At 38.7% G+C, this 21,670-nt stretch overlaps 1 protein-coding gene across 1 annotated transcript in view; it reads right to left on the bottom strand.

Annotated features, from left to right (window-relative positions):
• MYO3B (myosin IIIB) overlaps positions 1 to 21,670 on the bottom strand; it is a 261,296-nt gene that overhangs the window by 208,800 nt on the left and 30,826 nt on the right. Inside the window, 1 exon segment of the mRNA XM_032238384.1 lies at positions 21,005 to 21,150. Coding sequence (XP_032094275.1) covers positions 21,005 to 21,150 — 146 coding nt within the window.

Raw genomic sequence — 21,670 nt, forward strand, 5'->3', positions numbered from 1 at the left:
ATCTTCCATTCCTTGATAGATCTCCACAGGTTCTAGAGAAAACCAAGGCCTTGGGCTATCCAGAAACTATTTATTATTTTATTTTGATCTTTCAATTAGTGGAGAATTATGATTTCCCATATAACAAGCACATGAGAATTGTGGAGCATTGTGAAACCAATGTGGGGTAAGCAGAAAAGCTATAAGATAACACTGTTTAGGGCAGTGTTTTTCAACCTTTTTTGTGCAAAGGCACACTTTTTTCATGAAAAAAATCACGAGGCACACCACCATTAGAAAATGTTAAAAATTTTTAACTCTGTGCCTATATTGACTATATATAAAGTAATTTCCCCACGGCACACCTTACACTATGTCACGGCACACTAGTGTGCCGCGGCACAGTGGTTGAAAAACACTGGTTTAGGGACACCAAAAATTCTGCACAGAGACACCATGATGGCGCAGTGGTTAGAATGCAGTACTGCGGGCTACTTCTGCCAGCTGCCTGCAATTTGGCAGTTCAAATCTCACCAGGCTCAAGGTTGACTCAGCCTTCCATCCTTCCGAGGTAGGTAAAATGAGGACACAAATTGTTGGGGGAAATATGCTGACTCTGTAAACCGTTTAGAGAGGGCTATGCTCAGAGAACCAGTTGTTAAACTGGTAGGATCCCACCTCTGTCTAAGGGTATTGCTATTGTTATTTGCTTGTTGTTTTAAGTATGAAATCAGGGCAACCATCCACATAGTACCCTGTTACTAGCTAGGTTTAATATGTACTATATACAGGGGTGATTCCTGTCAGTTCTAACCTCTTCTATAGAAGAGGTTCCACAAATCTACAGTGCTGTTTAGAACCGGTTCCAGCTCCCCCCCCCCACCCGTCCGCACATTATCAAGATGAAGAGCGAGAGGAGGAATTCTGGGAGTTGAAGTCCACAAGTCTTAAAGCTGTCAAGTTTGAAGACCCCTGGGTTTTTTTCTAAAGGTTTAGGAGTGCAAGGGTCTTGTAACTTGACAGCTTTAAGACTTGCACACTTCAATGCCAGAGTTCCTGAGCCAACATGACTGGAGGAGGAATTCTGGGAGTTGAAGTCCACAAGTCTTAAAGCTGTCAAGTTCGAACACCCCTGGGGTTTTTTTTTCTAAAGGGTTAGGGGTGCAAGTGTCTTGTAACCTGACAACTTTAAGACTTACGTGCTTCAAATGCCAGAGTTTCTGAGCCAACATTTTGGTTGAAAAGCAAGAGCGTTGTTAAGTGAGTTTCACCACATTTTACAAGTTGGTCATGCCCATCCAGTCACATGGCCAGCAAGCCACTCCCACAAAGCAGGCCACACCTACAGAAGAGGTTCTAAAAAATTTTGAAACCCACCACTGACTATTTATGACTATGAATGGTGGAATGCAAATATATTTTGAAAACTATGTTATCCATAGATACTCACGTTTCTACCTTTCTCCTCAACAGGAAGAAAAGAAAAGGGATCTTTGGGTATAATGAAACAGAAATATTTTAATCTATTAAATGTTACCTATTTTCTGTCATTGAACTGGTTTCCAAAATCACAGCTGGGAAGACCAAATGGATCATTCTTTCCACCATCAAGGCTAGTTCTACAGTTCACTGGACATCATTTGTTCTTTACATTAAGCTGTGCGCCTAATTACAGGTCACAGTTAATAGGTTTACAGTTGGCCAATGCGGTGATGATGAGAATCACTGCACTGAACAGTTTTCCAAATGTCTTAAAAGGTTGGATAGATAAAAACATGATTTCATTAATACAGAAACATCATTTGTTAAGATAAAGGGCCAAACAAAGAAGCCAGACTTCTAAATGCAGAGAGAGATCCATTACTGGAGAAAACCATGATGTTTCCAAAGAGAGAAAATTAACTGCCCTGAGTATCAACACCTGCTACTAGAAACTGATCCAACCAGCAACTGATTTAAATAAGCAGAAGAGCCAGAGAGAGACTTGCAGTGAATTTGCATGCATGATTTTGGAATAAAATCATCAGAGATGTTTCAAATATAGTCAATTACTGAATTTAAAAATATATTTTTTCTAGAATGTAAGGATTTATATTTTATTTTTAATATTAAATAATGCATCTTTAAACATAAAGGAAAAAGAAGACTACATGTATGTAATGACATAATGGCTTTCATGCCCAAAATGCTCACCTCAATGCTTACACACGAGTGTTTTTTTTAACTCCTGATGGCTAGTGAGTAACAAATAACTGTTGGGTTCCTGGTCGATGCTATCCATAATCTTATCTCCAGTGCTGCCCAAAGGTAAGCAAAAATAGAATCTGGCTTCCCCATTGATTTTGCTCGTCAGAAGGTTGCAAATGGTGTTCACAGGACCCCAGGACAGTGGTGGATTCCTACCAGTTTGGACTGGTTTGGCCGAACCAGTAGTGGTTTGGCAGCCTGGGTTGCTGGAACTGGCAGTGACCCAGGCCTGCCACGCCCCCAAACTGGCTCTCTGAGCAGCGCCATAGGCTCTGTCTTCTTGTTTTTTGCTTCTCCGCATGCACAGAGCAACTTTTATTGCACAGTGGGTTGTTGTTTTTTGAGCCAGTTTTGCGATAATGTTCTTCTAATTAAATGTTTTTGAAAGTATTTGTGCATTTTATTTTTATCATCCCATGGGAATATATGCCAACCTGCTTGCAAATCATGGCCTTCTAAGGTCAAAATTCTTTTATTCTTTAGCTCTATCCAATCTTTCATCCATGTTATTGTTACTGCTAATATGTATAATTCCCAATTTGGTAATGCTAAACCTCCCCCTCTCCTTGCTATTTTGCATTGACTTTAGTTTAATCCTCACTTTTCATCCTTGCCAAATGAACCTAGCAGTTATTTTGTTTAATTCTTGAAAGAAAGTTTTATCCGGCTTAATAGGTTCGGTTTGCAACAAGAATAAGATTCTTGGTAAAATGTTCATTTTGACTGTGGCTATACGTCCCATTGGTGATAGCTGAATATTTTCCAGCTTTCTAAATCTTTCTTTATTTGTGTCACTAGTTTATTATAATTATCGTCCTTAATTGTGGAACATTTTGCAGACACCCAGATCCCCAAGTATTTCACTTTCTTAGTTGTTTGCATTTCATTCCTTTTATTTGATAAAACATAAGCTAACACTACCTACTCTCCCTGAATTACTATTTCCTCCAGCAGCTCAAGGTAGTTTATCGTCAGTCCCTTCTCCAACTTGCACATTATTTTGTGGTTGCATGATCCACAACTGAAAGTGTACACCACAGCTCTTTATTATTCTGGCTATTACTGAAGCACTGAACTAGAAGTAATGCTACTGTATAATGTTTCTTAAAATGCCATCCAAGACTCTCGCGTTGGTCCACAAAATCAAAATTATGTACTACTTACTGAAGATATTTGCAAATATTTAAAACAATGTGCCTCTTCCCAATATTATTTTATTTGTTCAAAATGATAGGATCACAAAAAATATTTACATGACTATCTTTTTACATGATTCAATAAATTTTCTAAGTAAGTTTTAATTTTTAATATGGTAACAATGATAAATGTAACTCATATAAACAAAAGCTCTTTTTGGGTCCTCCATATTTTTTTTAAGTGGGAAGGGATAGAAGTTTAAGAAGCACTTTAGTGACTCTACAAAGGATTCTAGATCCTATTTCTCACTGGTTAAATGCCCTCGCTAGGTAAGATTGTATAAATTGTATTTTTCAGTGATGGGATTCAATTTTTTTTTAATACTGGTTCTGTGAGCTGGGCTTGGCTTGGTGGGCATGGTGTGGCTTGGTGGGCATGGCAGGGGAAGGATACTGTACAACTCCATTCCCTCCCCATAAACTGGGACTCTGGAGGGAGAGAATAAACGTGAGCAGGGCCAGTCAGAGGTAGTATTTACCGGTTCTCTGAACTACTCAAAATTTCCGCTACCGGTTCTCCAAAACTGGTCAGAACCTGCTGAATACCACCTCTGGTACTTTTACATAAAATAATGTGACTGCCTCAAGCCAACCATAATTTTTTCTTCTCTTAAAACAAAACTCTTTAAAAAATCACATTCAGAAATACAGTATTTATCACATGCGATTAGGATATTCTGCTCTGGTTCACAATTTAAAGGAGATAATGAAACATTAGTGTAACACTCAGAGATTAGTAAATTATTAAAATGTTTAGTATAAATGTGCCAGGTTTCATTTTTAAGCGCACAATTTAGATTATTTGCTTTATGATATTTGTTAGGATTCTGACCTAATCTTGTATTAAAGTATCATAATCTATGAAAAACTTTCAACCCCTCCCCCCTTTTCAGGTACATTGTCACAGCCTTACAGGTCACATCACTGCAAAATTGATACTTGCTTCATTTCATTCTGTAATTCTTGGTTATATGCACCCTGAGGGTCCCTTGGTTTCAAAGTTGGAAAAAACAAGTAAAAGCTAGTATATATGCATCACTGTCTCCTTCTCTTCGTTGGCCAACAGTAAATAGTGATCACTTTCCACAGCATAACAGCTGGATAATTTTCAGTCATACTGTGTGTGTTTTATAGAGATATTTCAGGAAAATGATTTACCATGATTCACCTAATCTCAAGGAAAATCAATTATCTCCAAGTGAAAGGTTTAAAATAAAAATAGCTGATCCATCAATATGTATAGCTATTTAAAAACTTATATTTAAACTTGTTTTTCTTTTAAAAAGTAAGCCTGACATTCAAAGGTGTTTCACTAGATACTGAAATCAGTGTACTCGAGAAAATAAAAGTATGTAAGTTGTTATACATAAATCCCACATATTTACATCCAGAATATGTATTCAGGTTCCATAGTCATGCTTAAAAGACAGATCCATTACCTAATGTTCTGACCTAGGCTTCCCAAAAGCATGAAGCAAACTCCTTGTCCCAACAAAAAAACCTTTTATTACTTTGCTGTGAATTCTGCTCTTTCACATATAGCAAAATCTTTCAAGGGAAGATTTACAGTCACAGACTTTATCAGGCTTGAAGAGCTGACAGGCCGATATCGGCAAAAACTTGGCAAGGATTCTCAGAGAGTCACAAACCAATTAAGTGAACTAATTGTCTCCTGCAAACTCCACTCCCCTTTCGCTCCTCTTTTATTTCCTCTGGGAGGGGCCATTCATCATCCACCTATGGCCTTACTCCCAAGTCAACCCGTTCTTTAGCTGTTCCCTTCATCTGGCAACTCTGCGCATGCACACACTGGGAACAGGCTCCAGCTGTTCGTCTGCCTCACTGATGTCTGACTCTGAAGGCAGCTGATAACTGGCATATGGCTCTGGTCCCATCTCTGCCTCCGACACAGAGCCCTCATCAGAGCCTACCTCAGACTCCAGGACTGACCCATGTTCCTCCCCAACCACTTCACTGTCCAAATCTGCTGCCTGATCCGCTGGCCGCTGGCAGAGCACAACACCTAAGAGGATCCTGTGGGAACTATTAATACTCCTGATTCAAGGGGGAAATAATGTGTTTCATTTCCTTAAAATGAAACATAATTATTATTTTTGAATAAATGAAAAAATTAAACATTATTAGGAATGTTTACACAAGTTTCCTAAGCTGACAGGCTTTGGCAGGTTCCACACAGATAAGCAGGAAACTGTTCCAACCAGTGACGTGTGGTGAGGTTTATGGCTGGTGAGGCACTGACATAGGGGTTTCAAATTTTTTAGACTTGTGGACTTCAACTCCCAGAATTCCACAGCCAGGCATGCTCAGTTCCGATTTAAAGCGACAGCATTTGGTTTTTCTCCTTTGCGAAAAAGTTTTCCTTCATTCTTTTTCTTCTCCCTCCCTCTCCTTCCCCCCTCTCTCCCTTTTTTAAACAGTTAAGCACTAAGCAGAGTCATCCACTGTGACTCTGGCAGCAACTAGCTCAGTCTTTTTCCTTTTACATTTTTTTTTTCTTTTCAGGATGACAGTGGTGAGGCTCTGCCTACCCTGCCTCCCCTGACTGCACGTCCCTGGTTCCAACCTATATTTCAGTTGTACAATTTTGCAGGACACATTCCACTTTTGAAGACAAAGCAATTGATAAATCACTTTATGAATTCATTTTCAAAAAGAAAAAAGCAGCACTAAGCACTAGCAAAGCAGAGCAAGTTCATTTTTTTTTATAAGTGAACTAATGTTTAGAAAACAAGTTCCCTTTTTCATTAGAAAAGGTTATTAGGATAGTGCATTTTGATGATCCACACAGCAATATATTACACTTCAAGCAATGTAGTTAAAGCATCTAGACTGTTGATGGGGAAATCATAAATATTTGCATCCAGAGCAAAATGCATTGAATTTACTTTCAAGTGAAACATGGTAAATGATAAAACACGATACAATATAAAACAGTTCAGTACTGGATTGCAAAACTATTCAAATACTTGGATCAAAGTCAGCGTCAATCTTTTTAATGAATTCATGAGCTACAGAATTAAGGAATTTGGCAGCTTACAAGGTTTTATTAGCCTTATGCGGAATCTTACAAGTTATTTTCTTTCCATGATTAGTTTTTGTTATTAGCCATTTTCAATCAAGGTAGGAGGAACACTGCACTGTACAAATAATTCAAGAACCAGATGAATAAACACAATTTGGTTCTCCATGGACAAGCTTCATCATACACACTTAACCTATTTTAACTTTATGCTGTCCTGTGTAAGGTAGCATTCTGCTTTTTTTCATGGAGCTACTGAAGCAACTAAAATTAAAACTCTCTGTGGCAGCCAGAAATCAGTATGAAGAATTCCTCATTTATCCGTGTATTCATTATAAATTAATATATTGCTTTTATATCCCATTATTATTATTGGTGTGCATGTTATCTAGCAATGGAATTTAGCATTTAGAATATTCCGCTATATAATTAGGTAAGATGGCACCTTCAAGAGTGATAAATTACCAATTAGGAACAACATTCTATTCCACTCGCACATAGAAAATAGTCACATTAGAGACAATGTTTGTAAGATATACACTTCCTGACAACAAGCAATTAATTCCTTTGACTTTTTCATGCAAATGCACTTGATTTACAGTTCCTCAAATCAGGAACTATGGAAAAAGTTAAATGCGAATATTCACACTTTTCTTATACTAGTTGTGTCTGTGTGTGTCTGTGTGTGCAAAACATTCATATATATATGAAGGAGGAGAACCTTGTGGCTTAGTGGTTAACACAACTGCTTAATATGTACTACAGCACAGGTTCAAATTCCAGTAAGGGTATGGCTAGCTGATGAGAGCTAAATAGCTTGAAATAGATCTATACTAGTCTCCCTTTATTTATTTATCAGCACAAATACAAAACACACACACACACACACACACACACACACACACACACACACACACACACACATATATATATATATATATATATATATATATATATATATATATATATAAATCCAGTGTATGTGTATGTGTGTATGTATATTAGAATAAGTACAGGTAGTCTTCAACTTATAACAGTTCATTTAGTGACCATTCATAGTTACAATGGCAATGAAAAAGGGATTTATGTCCATTTTTCACATTTATGACCATTGCAGCATCCCCATGGACACATGATCAAAATTTAGATCAAAATTGACCCATATTTATGACTGTTGCAGTCCCGGGGTTAGTTGATCACCTTTTGCAACCTTCTGACAAGCAAAGTCAATAGGGAAACCAGATTCATTTAACAACCCTGTTAGTTAATAATAACCGCAGTGATTCACTTAACAACTGAGGCATGAAAAGTTGTAAAATGAGACAAAATTAACTTAGCAACTGCCCCATTCAGTAACAGAAAGTATGGGTTCCATTATAGTCATAAGCCGAGGACTATCTGTATATACAGGACACCCATTCCACTATGTGTATTCGATAGAATAGTAGAGAGAATTCCATTCTCTTTAGATAGAATTTAATTAGATTAATTCTAGTGTATTAGAGAGAGAAAAATAAACAAAATATACTGGATAGGTTTAACATACAGGCTTGGTATTATCTCATCTGATCTGCCCTTGCCAATGTAATGCATTGGCAAGAGCATCAAGAGGAAACATGCCATAGTGGATTCCGCATTTCTGAGTACATATAAGAAAGTTAGCTAAAACAGTCAACTTCTCATGTGGCGATCCCGCATTTAGCTTCCTCTCCACCTGGACATTGGAGTCTACAGACAAAATTCCCTTTTATTCAGAATTGCTGAATGACCACCAGTCTTTCAATTGCCAGGCATAACTCAGAAGTTCAAGACTTGCTTTCAGAAGTGAAAAGGAGCGTATGAACGCACATTTGTGATTGCAAAGTCCATTGATGAAAGCATGCCTGCTTGAGTGAACTGTCAGAGATCAAATGTCACATATAAAAATTGCCAGATCGCATTCACCCTGTTTTTGGGAGAGCCAGTTCACACAAGCCAGCTGCCAAGTTTCTGCTCTGAGTAATTAAGCAATGAATCAACTTCAAAGAATGTCATAAAAGCATCATCTTTAGCTCTGTGCTTCCTGCTTTCTTCCCTTCTATCCAAGGCATTCTGGAATATTTTCAAGTAGAAGAACTTGCTTTGGTTACCATGGTGATAAACTAAAGCTAAAAATTACACATAATTGTTGCTGATGTCACTGTCCTCACATTGTTTCCAAGGCAACAAAGCACTTCCTTTAATGATGATGTTTTATTTTTCCTCTCTATTGGAAGGCTCCCCCCCCCAAAAAAAATGGTTTAGAACGGCAGAAATCTATCTAGGCTGAGCTTAGCTAATAAGCCATTCATAAACTTTCAACCATCATTAGTAAAGATGAGATATAAATGAGATAGTAAGGGTGAGATATAAGCTGTGCTTCCCAAATGTAGGGAACTATTTGTTTCTCTGATCATCTAGGTTTCACCCCCACCCACTCACAATTTTATAATCCTAGCAATTTATTTCCAGGAACTGAAAGAGTAGAATGAAAAAATGATGAACTGGCCATACCAACATCCATTGATATCAAAGGAAATGTTGGAGCGAGGGGAGGAATAGGAGAGTAATGGGACACAACTGAAAAATACTGTCCCTGCAGCATATGTTAATAATGTATGATTACCACCATATTTTAAGGGACGCGGTGGCATAATGGCTAATACGTTGAGCTTGTCAATCAGAAAAGTCAGCAGTTCGGTGGTTCAAATCCCTAGCGCATGTAACGGAGTGACCTCCCATTACTTGTCCCAGCTTCTGCCAACCTAACAGTTCAAAAGCACATAAAAAATGCAAGTATAAAAATAGGTGGGAAGGTGACAGCGTTCCATGCGCCTTCGGCGTTGAGTCATGTTGGCCACATGACCACAGAGATGTCTTCAGACAGCGTTGGCTCTTCAGCTTTGAAATGGAGATGAGCACCGCCCCCTAGAGTTGGAAACTAGTAGCGCATATGTGTAAGGGAAACCTTTACCATACCACCATATTTAAAGAAAGACAAAAGCAACTAGCTCCAGAAAAACCCATTCTGCGTCATTCAGATCAACTCTGTGCAGAGGTGGGTTGCTCCCAGTTCGGCCTGGATAGGGCGAACTGGTAGTAGCAGCAGCAGGAGGCTCTGCCCACCCACCTGGACGCTTCTGTGCATGCGCAGAAGCATCGTGCGCCCAAACCAGTAGTAAAAATAAATAGCAACCCACTACTGATTCTGTGAAAGGAGGGCATCAGACCAAACTACCACAATTAATGGATCTAATTTAGGAGTTTTGTTGAGATCATAACAGTTGGGATTTGGGGAGCCATGAATATGCTTTCCTCTTATGCTGCTACAAGTTTATGAGATTTAGGAAAGCTTTAGGAACAAGTCAGCAATGTTGGATTCCTGGATACCAGTGTTCAGATACTGCACTACAGCAACGATCAGACCTAATTTTAACTATACTTTTTAAACCCATTTCTACCTTTCCTCCTATGATGCCATGAGGTCCCTTCCCATGAGAGAGGGGCCCAGAACAGTTTCCTTCTGCCCCCTAGTGGTGAGGGCCCTCAATCTCACAAAGCAGCCAATGCAGATCCAATCTATCTTAAGTCTGGCAATAGCAGCTGCCTGTACGTCACCTCTCAGGATGTTAGATGTGTCCTTCACCACTTGGCTGCACGCCTGCTGCAAGGGCCTGACCTTGTCGGCACACTATGTTTCACTAGAGCAAAACAAATCTGTGGTTACTGTATCGTAGCAGCTTGTACTTATTTATAGAATGGCTTCTGAACAGTAATAATTTATGTAGGAATTGGCTGGCTGAAGTAGCAAGAGGATACCCAAGGCAGGAAAAGGACCACATATGGATTCACAGATCAATCCCAGCAGATAACTCAGCTCCTGTTTAAAACTACGAACACTGTGAATCTATGAATGGCAAGAGCCATTTTGCATATGGTGCTTCCCTGGGAGTCTAGACCTCCCTGCCTTTGATTGAGGGGGACCATAAGAACGATGGGAACACTCGGCTTTTTCTTAAACATTTTAGGAAGCAGCAGTTACGGTAACAACACAAAGAAATAAGACAGCATTTACCTTATCTGCTTTGCAAAAGCGCCACGTTAAAAAAAGAGACAGTTTTACTGAGCTTGTTACTTTGAAATTTGGCTGCACATAATGCAATGCATGAAATACTTGCAAATGGTTGGGTTAGAGAAAATGTCTTTTGAGCAGATGGGGAAGCACCAATTAAATAATGGTTTCTCCTAAGCATTTAACAGCAAGGTTACCGCTACTACTGATAATTTCAGTGTGAGAATAAAAAGGTAAAGGTTCCCCTTGCACATATGTGCTAGTCGTTCCTGACTCTAGGGTACAGTGCTCATCTCTGATTCAAAGCCAAAGAGCCAGCACTGTCTGAAGATGTCTCCATGGTCATGTGGCTGGCATGACTAAATGCTGAAGGTGCATGGAACATTATTACCTTCCCACCAAAGTGGTTCCTATTTTTCTACCTGCATTTTTACATGCTTTCGAATGGCTAGTTTGGCAGAAGCTGGGACAAGTAACGGGAGCTCACTCCGTTATGTGGTGCTAGGGATTTGAACTGTTGAACTGCTGACCTTTCTGATTGACAAGCTCAGTTCCTTAGCCACTGAGCCACCGTGAATATCATGGAATATTATGGAATATCATGGAATATGAGAATATCATGGACTAAATCAAGGATCAATCTGGTTTATCAAAATCTACTCCAAGCCTGTTACGATTTACTCCAACTGGCAACTCTCCTGGGGCATGGCAGCATCCATACTAGTCCTATTATTATTACTGTAGAAAACTCCTGAATCAGGAGATGACAGGGATTAAAGTTGGTTCAGCATAGAGAGCTAAAGATCATTTCAAAATCAACCCACTTGACGCACAAATGACCAAACTCAAATTATCTTACTTTCGGACACATTATGCAAAAACCTGATTCTCTGGAAGAGAAGGCCCTGATATTGGGGAAAGTGGAAGGAAAGAGAAGATCAGCCAGGAGGAAGGTGGGTGGACTCAATTTCAGTGACGATGGAGGATCTGAAACAACAGACTAGGGACAAATTGCCCCAGAGAAAATCTATCTATTGTAACTGGTCACTAGAAGTCTTGAAAACAACTTAATGACACATAATCAGTCAATGAATCACTCAAGACACTTTGTCATTAGCATCCTTCTTCAGCCTCATGCTTTATGTTCAAGATGCTTTACAAATTGTAGTGTTCATAGCATTTACTATCAGGATAGTGTAAATGGAGCCACTTATAAAGAATTGACTATTCGGAACTGTGCAGAGGGTAGGTCATTACCTGTACTTCAGATTAAAAGAACACAAGAATATGATCAGGGACCAGTCCTACATACTGGCATAAAGAAAGGTATCCTTAGCTGAATGATATGTAGATGAGCACTGTGTCAGCCATGATTGGTGAGGCAGGAAACATTATGAAAACAAAGAGGTGGGATTCAAATTGTCAAGTGCATCTGTCATACATTTCATACTATCATGGAAGAAATATTGACTTTCAAAAACTTTTTTGACCCTGCAGTGATTTGCACAGGCTGGAAAACTGCAGCCTATTTCATATATCTCCAGAGAGTTGAGAGAAAAAAATAATGTAGTCAGATAAGACTCTATAGTTTTTAGATGTACATCTTGTAGTGTACACACATACACACATATCTATCTATCTATCTATCTATCTATCTATCTATCTATCTATCTATCTATCTATCTATCTATCTATCCATCCATCCACCCACCCACCCACCCACCCACCCATCCATCCATCCATCCATCCATCTATCTATCTATCTATCTATCTATCTATCTATCTATCTATCTATCTATCTATCTATCTATCTTTGTTGAATAGAATAATAAAATATAAGACAAAAATAACACAAGAACAGGTTCCTGTCTCTGATGTTTCATTATTTTAGTATCTGTAATCTTTTCTAACATGATGATGAAAGTGTCCTTGTTAATTCATCTCTCAATTGTTAGATTATGTAAGGTTTTTCAGCGAGGGGGTCCTTGGTGCTGAGCTTGCTTGTTTTCTTGCAGATGTTTCATTACCCAAACTAGGTATCATCGTCAGTGCTACTAAGGAGTGTGGTTTACTGTCAGTTAATATTCCAGTGACTTGCCCTGTCAGTGTTGTTGGGGATTCTCTCTCTCTCTCTCCCTCTCTCTCTCTCTCTCTCCCTCCCTCCCTCCCTATGAGGTTAGAACACTGAGCTGTTGCTGCTGTGGGGTGGGATGAACTCCCATCGCGTGCTCCAGCTCCTGCCAACCCAGAGGGTCAGAAGTGGATGACCACGAGTATAAAAATGGATACCCCTTTGGTGGGCAACTTCACTGGAACATGAAAGGAGCCCGCAACTGGATATCCCCTCAGCAATGGTTATGTCACTGACAAATCCTTTCACCTATATGTCAGTGCTTCCAACACAGAAGTATTATTCCAACCAGATAGGTATTGATATATATCTATCACAATTTATCACCTTGTGACATTATCATCAAGGATTAAACTTTCTCAATAAGATCCAAACAAGTTTGGAATATGTATTTATACTACACCACCGTCATTCTTGTTAAAGGACCTGAATTAATATCCTGCTGTAATTCAGGCGACCCTGTAGAACAAATTTCATTATTTCTAATCCTTTGCATTCTTGTACTCTAGATGACAGATTGTTCTGGGAAGTTACTTTGAGAGAAACCACAGTTATACAACAATAAATATGTAAAGTAGCCAATGTTCTTAGGCTGCACTAAGAAGAAAAACAGCATTCTTCATTCATGCACTAGCTTCATTTAATTTCACTTTATGTATTTATTTATCTCATTTATTTTATTTATCTGCTTATGGGTGGTTTAGCTATAGTTAACTGTATAGTTATTTTCCTCCTAATTATATTGCTCCCCCCACAAAACCCATAGTTTTATCAGCTTTTTTTTCTGATCAAGACTAAGAATTTTCAATAAATACTCACATTCTCTTTCATCAAAATAGATTTTTGGCTAGCTCATAAATCTCCCAAATAAGGACCTCCAGTGCCTTCAAATAAAGATAAATCATACCAAGAAGACATTCAACCATGAAATGATTTTGTTAACATGTCATCTGTCTCTAGAATATATTTTCAAATCTTCAACAGAAGGATCTAAATTACAAAAGGAAAATGGTCCACCTAATGATGTTCATGGTGTGGGATCTGACTTTTTCAATCTTTCACCTGTGTGTGTACAAATTGTAAAGTACCGTGAATCATAATCATTAAGCCAAATCTTCCCTAATGTTGAAGAAGTAATAGTTATTACACCATAACATTTTTTAAATGGAATAAGTCTACATCTACGTCCAATTATGCTTATCTGGTGCAAAGGATTACATCATAATAATATTCTTTTCAATTACATCCCTGAAAAAGAATGATGGCTGAACAACAACAACAGCAACCACAACCACAACCACAATTTTATATTTTGCTGCATTGAGTTTTATTAATTTAATGTTGTAAGTTACTTAGAGTCTGACAAGAAGGCAGGACATAAATCACAGGAATAAATAAAAGGGTCAATCTAGACCTATTTATAGTGCAAACTCTTTCCCACCCCAATTGTGCCTAATGCAAGAGGATTTTGGGGTATTAAATAGCATTAATTGTTCTTAACTATATACCCCATGGGATAAGTGGCATTCTAACATGGAATTGCAAGTCATCTAAAGAGTATACACTTCCCTTTAAACAACCACAATTAAATTTATATACACTACAAGTGTTGCGTCATGCTTTGCTAGGCTTAACAATTGTTATATATATTATCCTTAACGGATCCTCATTTGTCTTTTTATACGAATGATATATTAAGGAATATAATATAATATATTTAATATAATAGTTAAAGAATGCTAAAGAGTTATTGAATTTCAGTGAGATTATCTGGTATTTGATTCGGAGAAGAACATGCATCTTTCCTGTACTTCCACATCCAAAATATACAGTAACAGAGAATTTAAATCTTTGTGAAATTATGTAAAATTTTCCAAATTTAGCCATCTAAGAAAATTGTAATTTAAAGCTCAATGCAGTGATACTTTTTAAAGCAACTTATTTTATTATAATCAATATGATAATCATGAAATCAGTGTTATAAGTGCAGCAGTAGATCCAATCTTCAGTTACACAGAAGAGAATCTCCATTGCGGAAATAAATAAATAAAATATACAAAGCGCTATGCATATTAGCTTTGATCCAATAATTGTATTCAGACATGATCTGATGATTATATATTAATTGTTTACTGTACCATAACAAAAACTTGTCTTTAGGTGGCTCCACTCCCACTTCCTCATTCTGTTCTCCAAAGCAGCCACAAGAAAAAGCTTAGAAACATTATTAATGGCAGCTTACTGTTTTCTCTAAACCAGACAAGTAAGGATTATTTTACCCATGGCTTAAATCAAACAATTTTTAAACATGGACTATGGTGCTTGCTTGCTTTAATAAATCAGTTAAGATAAATTCAAGTTTATAGTATATTGATCAACTAATTCTAGTAGAATATAGAAAGGAATAGCAATAGCATAGACATATACTGCTTCACAGTGCTTTTACAGCCCTCTCTAAGTGGTTTACAGAGTCAGCCTATTGCCCCAACAATCTGGGTCCTCATTTTATCCACCTCGGAAGGATGGAAGGCTGAGTCAACCTTAAGCCTGGTGAGATTCGATCTGGCAAACTGCTGGCAGCCGGTAATCGGCAGAAGTAGCCTGCAGTACCACATTCTAACCGCTACGCCACCATGGAATGGTCCTAATGGCTAATTTGTGATAACACCATAAGAAGAGGTGGGTGAGGAAACATGAGAATCTGTGGCTTGTTTTTGACATGGTCAGCTTAACTTCTGAATGCCTCTATAGATGCAGGGATTTTCATACGGTGTCAATCAGTAAAACTGATGCCACTTTTCCCCACACACATCCTTAAATCTGCCCCCAAAGTCTCTTTGGGATGCATTTACTCATCACTCTTATGGCCATATCTTGAGCTTCACATTGTTCCCTCTAAAGGGGCTTTATTAAACTATGTTTATAAAGAACTGAACCTTGCTTCATCTGGGAAAGCTTATACAAAACCCTCTGTAAGCTGTAAGAGGTACAAAAGTAAATATCACTTTCAACTATCCTTGCCAGAAAATGGTATAGATGGAGGATCCCGAAAACAAGATTCCACCTCCTTCTCTTAGGGGCGTAGTTTAGAGTCCCTCAATTAGGAGGCAGTTCAGCCCAGTCAGCTAAAACAACCATGCAGAATTAATGAAGTCAAAATAATAGGGAGGGAAAAAAAAGAATGCTATGCAAAAATGAGTCAAGTACAGCAAATCAATACTTCATAATGTTGCCTGTCCTGTTACTGAACTCAACTGACTTCATCTGTTCCCAGATAAAATGCTGCTCAGTTCTGCACTCTGTAACAATAATTACAGCAATATACAAAGGTCCTCTCCTGGACCTTCCACGGCGGCAAAAGAGTCCCAGTTAAGATTGGATCTCAGCACTGGCTATTCATGCTCAAGGGCAAACCAGGGAATCAATGTCATATACTGTTTGGCTCAGAGTAAAAATGCTCCTTTTGAGCCCTTTCCATCTATTCAGATATTTGGGCTAACAAACAGTTGCTAAAGTAGAAGGCATGTTCAACTTAATTTAGAAGTCAAACACACATGCAAATTGTTACAGCAGCGAAAGGCAGGCTGTTCCTAGGCAGCTTTTAACTTCCTAAAAATCCAAGTTGTAGCAAATAACTAAGATGGTTTAGACTATCCTGACATTCTAAGAAGGGCTTTCTAGGAAAAGATATTGAGAAAACGGTCTGGTGGCAATTTCAGTGGGCCTTGGAGAAAACTGCTTAGTAGACAATTAATCTAGGCATGGCATAGCGCCTAGATGTCTGAGTGACTGCCTCTCTGTGGCCACTTAGCACGTTCCATCAGAGAGGGTACACTCCAAATTCTCTGTATTAAACAATGTCCTCTTACAGTACCAAGAAATCATGCCTTCTCTGTCATAGCCCCAACTCTAGAACAGATTCCTTGCCCGATATAGGGACATCACCTTCTCTCCTGGGGTTCCAGAAAAATCTTAAACCTCAGTTTAATGCATTTTTTAGGCCACTGTGGTTTCTTGCTGTATTGTGTTTCATTTAGTCTGGACTGTCTGTATTACTTTTCAATTGGTTTTGCTGGGTTTTTGTTGTTGTTGTTATTTTACATCCCACACAGTGTGTCTTAGAGTTGGATAGTTACTACAAATGTAAATAAATAATAGTAATGGGCTCTTTTCAGTATGGTTTCAGACTAGGGCTGTGATGGCAAACCTACACTATATTGCCAAAAGTATTCATTCACTCACCCATCCACATAATCAGACTCAGTTGTGAGCGAATACTTTTGGCAATATAATGTATGTCACATGTGCCAGAGGTGGCACACAGTGCCCTCTCTAATGGCACGCAGTTCAGCTATGCTGCGCATACGTGCATACCTCCTGCCAGCCTGCTGCTCTTCGGGACTCTGCTGTGGGGGTGGGGCACATGTGGGGGGGCGTGCACACATGCACAGGGGTGTGGGGTGCATGTGAGGACTGCATGTGCATGCATGGGAAATGTGCAAGGGGTCTGGGTGCATGCGCAGGAAGAGGGGCGCATGCAGAGGACAAAATTGAATTTTGGGGGTTCGAGCACGCGCTTTGGGTATTTGGTCTAGAAAAGATTAACCATCACCGGACTAGGGCATACTACTAAGATAGTACTGAATGTGCTGCTTGATAAACTCTTGTAAAGTTAAGATAGGAGTGCAGCAGCCATCTTGGTTCTTCTTGATTCATTAGCAGCTTTCATTACCAACAATCATGGTATCTTTCTGGATTGCTAAGAGGAATTAATAGAGGAGGGCGTGGCACTGGGGTTATTATCCTTTTTCAGTTGTCTGTTTGAGTCATTGCTGATAAGTGTGAAATAATGAATCCAAAGCTTTTGGTTTGTGGAGTACCACAGAGCATTTGCATCTTCTGTTAAACATCTACACAAGACTCACAATGCTGGGCAAGGTCATAATTGGTTTGTGGTCATGTGTTATTACTATTATGTTGATTACACCCAGTTGTAGAACCTTGTCTGACCAAGGGAATCAAGTCAAGGGCTTGTCCCAGAGCCTGGAGGCTGTAGGGGTCTGGATGCAGAGGAAAGACTTCGGCTTAGCCTTAGCAAGTCCAGGTAGCTATGGGTACTGTTGGAAGAAATGTCCATCTGGGTTTAGTTCCAAGTGGGGAGAAAGACACTGGAAACATGAAGACTACTTGGAAAGAAGGTTTAATAGCGGACAGGATCACATGGCTTGAGGTCCTGGGCAAAAAACGGAAGAGATGCTGAGAGTGCCTGGGTTTTATGCCATCTCTGGACTTTTGAATTTGAGCTTGTGTTTTGATTCGTTGTCAGACTCCCATGGGGCCATGCATGGATAACTTTGTAGGTTGTCTGTGTCCCAGGCTTGGTTGAGCCTTGCTGGGTGATTATGTAATGAAAGGGCTTTTGACTATTCCTACTATGGCTCTGCCTGAAGGAGGTAAATCTCTGTTATGTAGAATAGACTGGCTCAGGCCTTAATGGCCCATTGACAAAGATGGGGGGGTGAGTTTCTGCCTGTCTTTTAGGGAAAATATTCTTCCCTTTTAATATTTCCTAAAAATCTCATTTTCCTAGGAGAGAGGTGGGTGCTAACTTCCTACACCACAATGGCTGTTCCCTGGAGAGATCGACGTGGGTCTTTCCCTAATCTTATGGAAATGGGCTTCAAAACCCTGGCTCTTCTCTCCAGCCTTTGACGCAGACTATTGTGAACTTCTTGTGGGAATTTTTTTTGTCCAGGTTCTGTTTTTATAGTTTTCTCTGGATGTTTACTTATTTTTATTCTATATGCGATTGTCAGGCTTGGAAGCCATCTTGGAATCCTGACAGCTATACTGTTTTGAACTGTTTTTAATACTGAAATCCACCAGAATTGTTATGAGCAAACTTAGAAATCTGATAAATGAATCCACTTTATATTAGCTATCCGGTCTCATGTTCTCCTATCTTTTCTCAAAGCTATCCATTCATTTTGCATTTGTCTCTCAATGTATGGCTTTATACTTATTTGTAAGTCTCAAGAAAAAGAAAACATTGTAAGAAATTAACACAATGTTTTGGTAATTTGCACATTATTTTGCATCTTCCTTCTTTGATATACTCATCTACAAGGATCTTTTCCACTTTTTTTTGTGTCTTCTGTGGAATATTCCTGATTGAGCTACACATTTTTTCATGTCAAAGAATTTATAATACAATACAATAGCAGAGTTGGAAGGGACCTTGGAGGTCTTCTAGTCCAACCCCCTGCCTAGGCAGGAAACCCTATACCATTTCAGACAAATGGCTATCCAACATCATCATAAAGACTTGCAGTGTTGGGGCATTCACAACTTCTGGAGGCAAGCTGTTCCACTGATTAATTGTTTTAACTGTCAGGAAATTTCTCCTCAGTTCTAAGTTGCTTCTCTCCTTGATTAGTTTCCACCCATTGCTTCTTGTTCTACCCTCAGGTGCCTTGGAAAATAGTTTGACTCCCTCTTCTTTGTGGCAACCCCTGAGATATTGGAACACTGCTATCATGTCTCCCCTAGTCCTTCTTTCTATTAAACTAGACATACCCAGTTCCTGCAACTGTTCTTCATATGTTTTGGTCTCCAGTCCCTAATCATCTTTGTTCCTCTTCTCTGTATTCTTTCTAGAGTCTCCACATCTTTTCTACATCGTGGCGAAGAAAACTGAATGCAGTATTCCAAGTGTGGCCTTACCAAGGCATTATAAAGTGGTATTAACACTTCACGTGATCTTGATTCTATCCCTCTGTTTATGCAGCCTAGAACTGTGTTGGCTTTTTTGGCAGCTGCTGCACACTGCTGGCTCATATTTAGATGGTTGTCCACTAGGACTCCAAGATCCCTTTCACCGTTACTACTATTGAGCAAGGTGCCACCTATACTGTACCTGTGCATTTCATTTTTCTTGCCTAAATGTACAACCTTACTCTTTTCACCAATGAATTTCATTTATTAGATAGTGCCCAATGTTCAAGTTTGTCAAGATCCTTCTGTATCTTTAGCCTTTCTTCTGGATTGTTGGCTATTCCTGCCAGCTTGGTGTCATCTGCTAAAAAATTGGATTTTTGTTTTTTATTTTTTTAAAAGACAGCCATTTGAGGAGCTTGCTTGCTAAGTGTAGTGTTTTGTCTCATGTAAAAAGTGTAGGAAGTCTTATTTTGGCATGTTATCGAAAACCATTCATGGAAAGAAAGAAATACATCATGACCTGGAAGGCAAAAATTCACATGCCCTTTCCATATACCTTTCTTTCACCTGCCAATATTTTGCTGCACTCCATCAAGACTTTTGCTCTTTCCAGCCCTTTTCAGCTTCTCTCTGATAAAAATGTATGGGCATTAGTTTATATATTTGAACTCTCCCTGACTTTAATTGCTACACATGTGCAAAGGGAAAAAAAACCCTTGAATTGCTGTTTAAGTTTGAATAATCTCTGAAAGAGGATAGCAGCTCTCCGACCCAGTTGTGGGAAAGAGATAATACTGTGCAGAATGTTGGAAAGCTTCATCTACATATAAATAGACTTAATCAGAAATGCAAATAGCGTTTGGTAAAAAGCCCCATGATAATTGTGTGATTGTACAGATAAGAAAGGGTCAAATATTCCCATTGTCTAAGGTTTTAATTTTCTAATTGCCCGGTGGGTGTTTTTTCTTCTGGACACAGAAGTGGCAGGCTATTCCAAACTGACAACCAATTTAAAGCAAATGCTTCAGAAAGGCTATTTGTTATAAATGTCCGGCAATTAATTCATACTTCACAGTTGTAATGCCCTGTCTTTTGCTTGCTGCCAGGAAAAAAAACAAATTTTATGGAAGAAAGTGTAGGTTCCTTGCACTTTCAAGGATGCTTAGAAATAATATGAAAATAAAAGAAAGAAGATAGAAATAATAGGTGCTGTTGATCCGGCATACTTAAAAAGCTTCTATGTGAACCATTCAACCATTCTTCTTTCAGAAACAGCCCATTAAAACATTGTATTTTTTGGAGAATCCCCTGCCCTTGTTGGGAAACAAATTATTTTTGAGATGGAAAGTGATTTGCAAAAGCTAAATAAGCAAATCATATTTTTTTAAAAAGAACCTTCAATAGTAAAAATTCAAATATTCTTTTTCTAAAAAACCTCATTGCTTATATGCAGACCTCCTCAACAGTAGCATTTATTTCTACATATCTTCCAATTAACGTAATGTAAGATGTAATGATGCACCAAATAGGTATTTTCACTCTTGAATTGCTGTTGTCAGTGCAAGCAAGATCCAGTTAGCCAAGAGAGCCACCTAGTGCCCTACCTTGGGATTTTGAACAGGGTCTTCACAGGATGCATGTCAAACAAAGGTGGATCTCCGTCACCAAGTTCAATAGCCGTGATTCCAAGAGACCACACATCACAACGGGCATCATAAGAATAGTCATATTGTTGTTCACAAGCAATTACCTGTTAGATAAAAGACAATGGACATTAACCTTTGAGACAGTAATGTCCCCATTACCTACGAATTATACACATACCCACTGCCTTATTACCAGTGTCCATTCACATATTTCTTATTATAGTTACAACTTAAATGCTCAACTAGCAGTCGTACTATTTAATATTACACACAGAATGCGGTTCAGGGAGTTAAATTCATGATGCTGAACATTACAAGAGATTATAGCAATTGAAATAATAATAATTCTGTAGTTATTCATTACATTTCCATTTTAAGCATCATTATCTTCTATCCCTATAACTTACATGTATGTAAAGGAAAGTGCAGCTTTTCTATAAGTATTTATTACTGTTATATAAACAAAATTGAAGGATGCAGTGGCTCAGTGGCTAAGACACTGAGCTTGTCGATCAGAAGGTCGGTAGTTCAGCGGTTCGAATCCCTAGTTCCGTGTAACGGGGTGAGCTCCCATTACTTGTCCCAGCTTCTTTTTTCTTTTCTTTTCTTTCTTTTATTAGAATT

The sequence above is a fragment of the Thamnophis elegans genome, chromosome 1 (assembly GCF_009769535.1).
Source record: "Thamnophis elegans isolate rThaEle1 chromosome 1, rThaEle1.pri, whole genome shotgun sequence".
In the NCBI taxonomy this organism is placed as follows: Eukaryota; Metazoa; Chordata; class Lepidosauria; order Squamata; family Colubridae; genus Thamnophis; species Thamnophis elegans.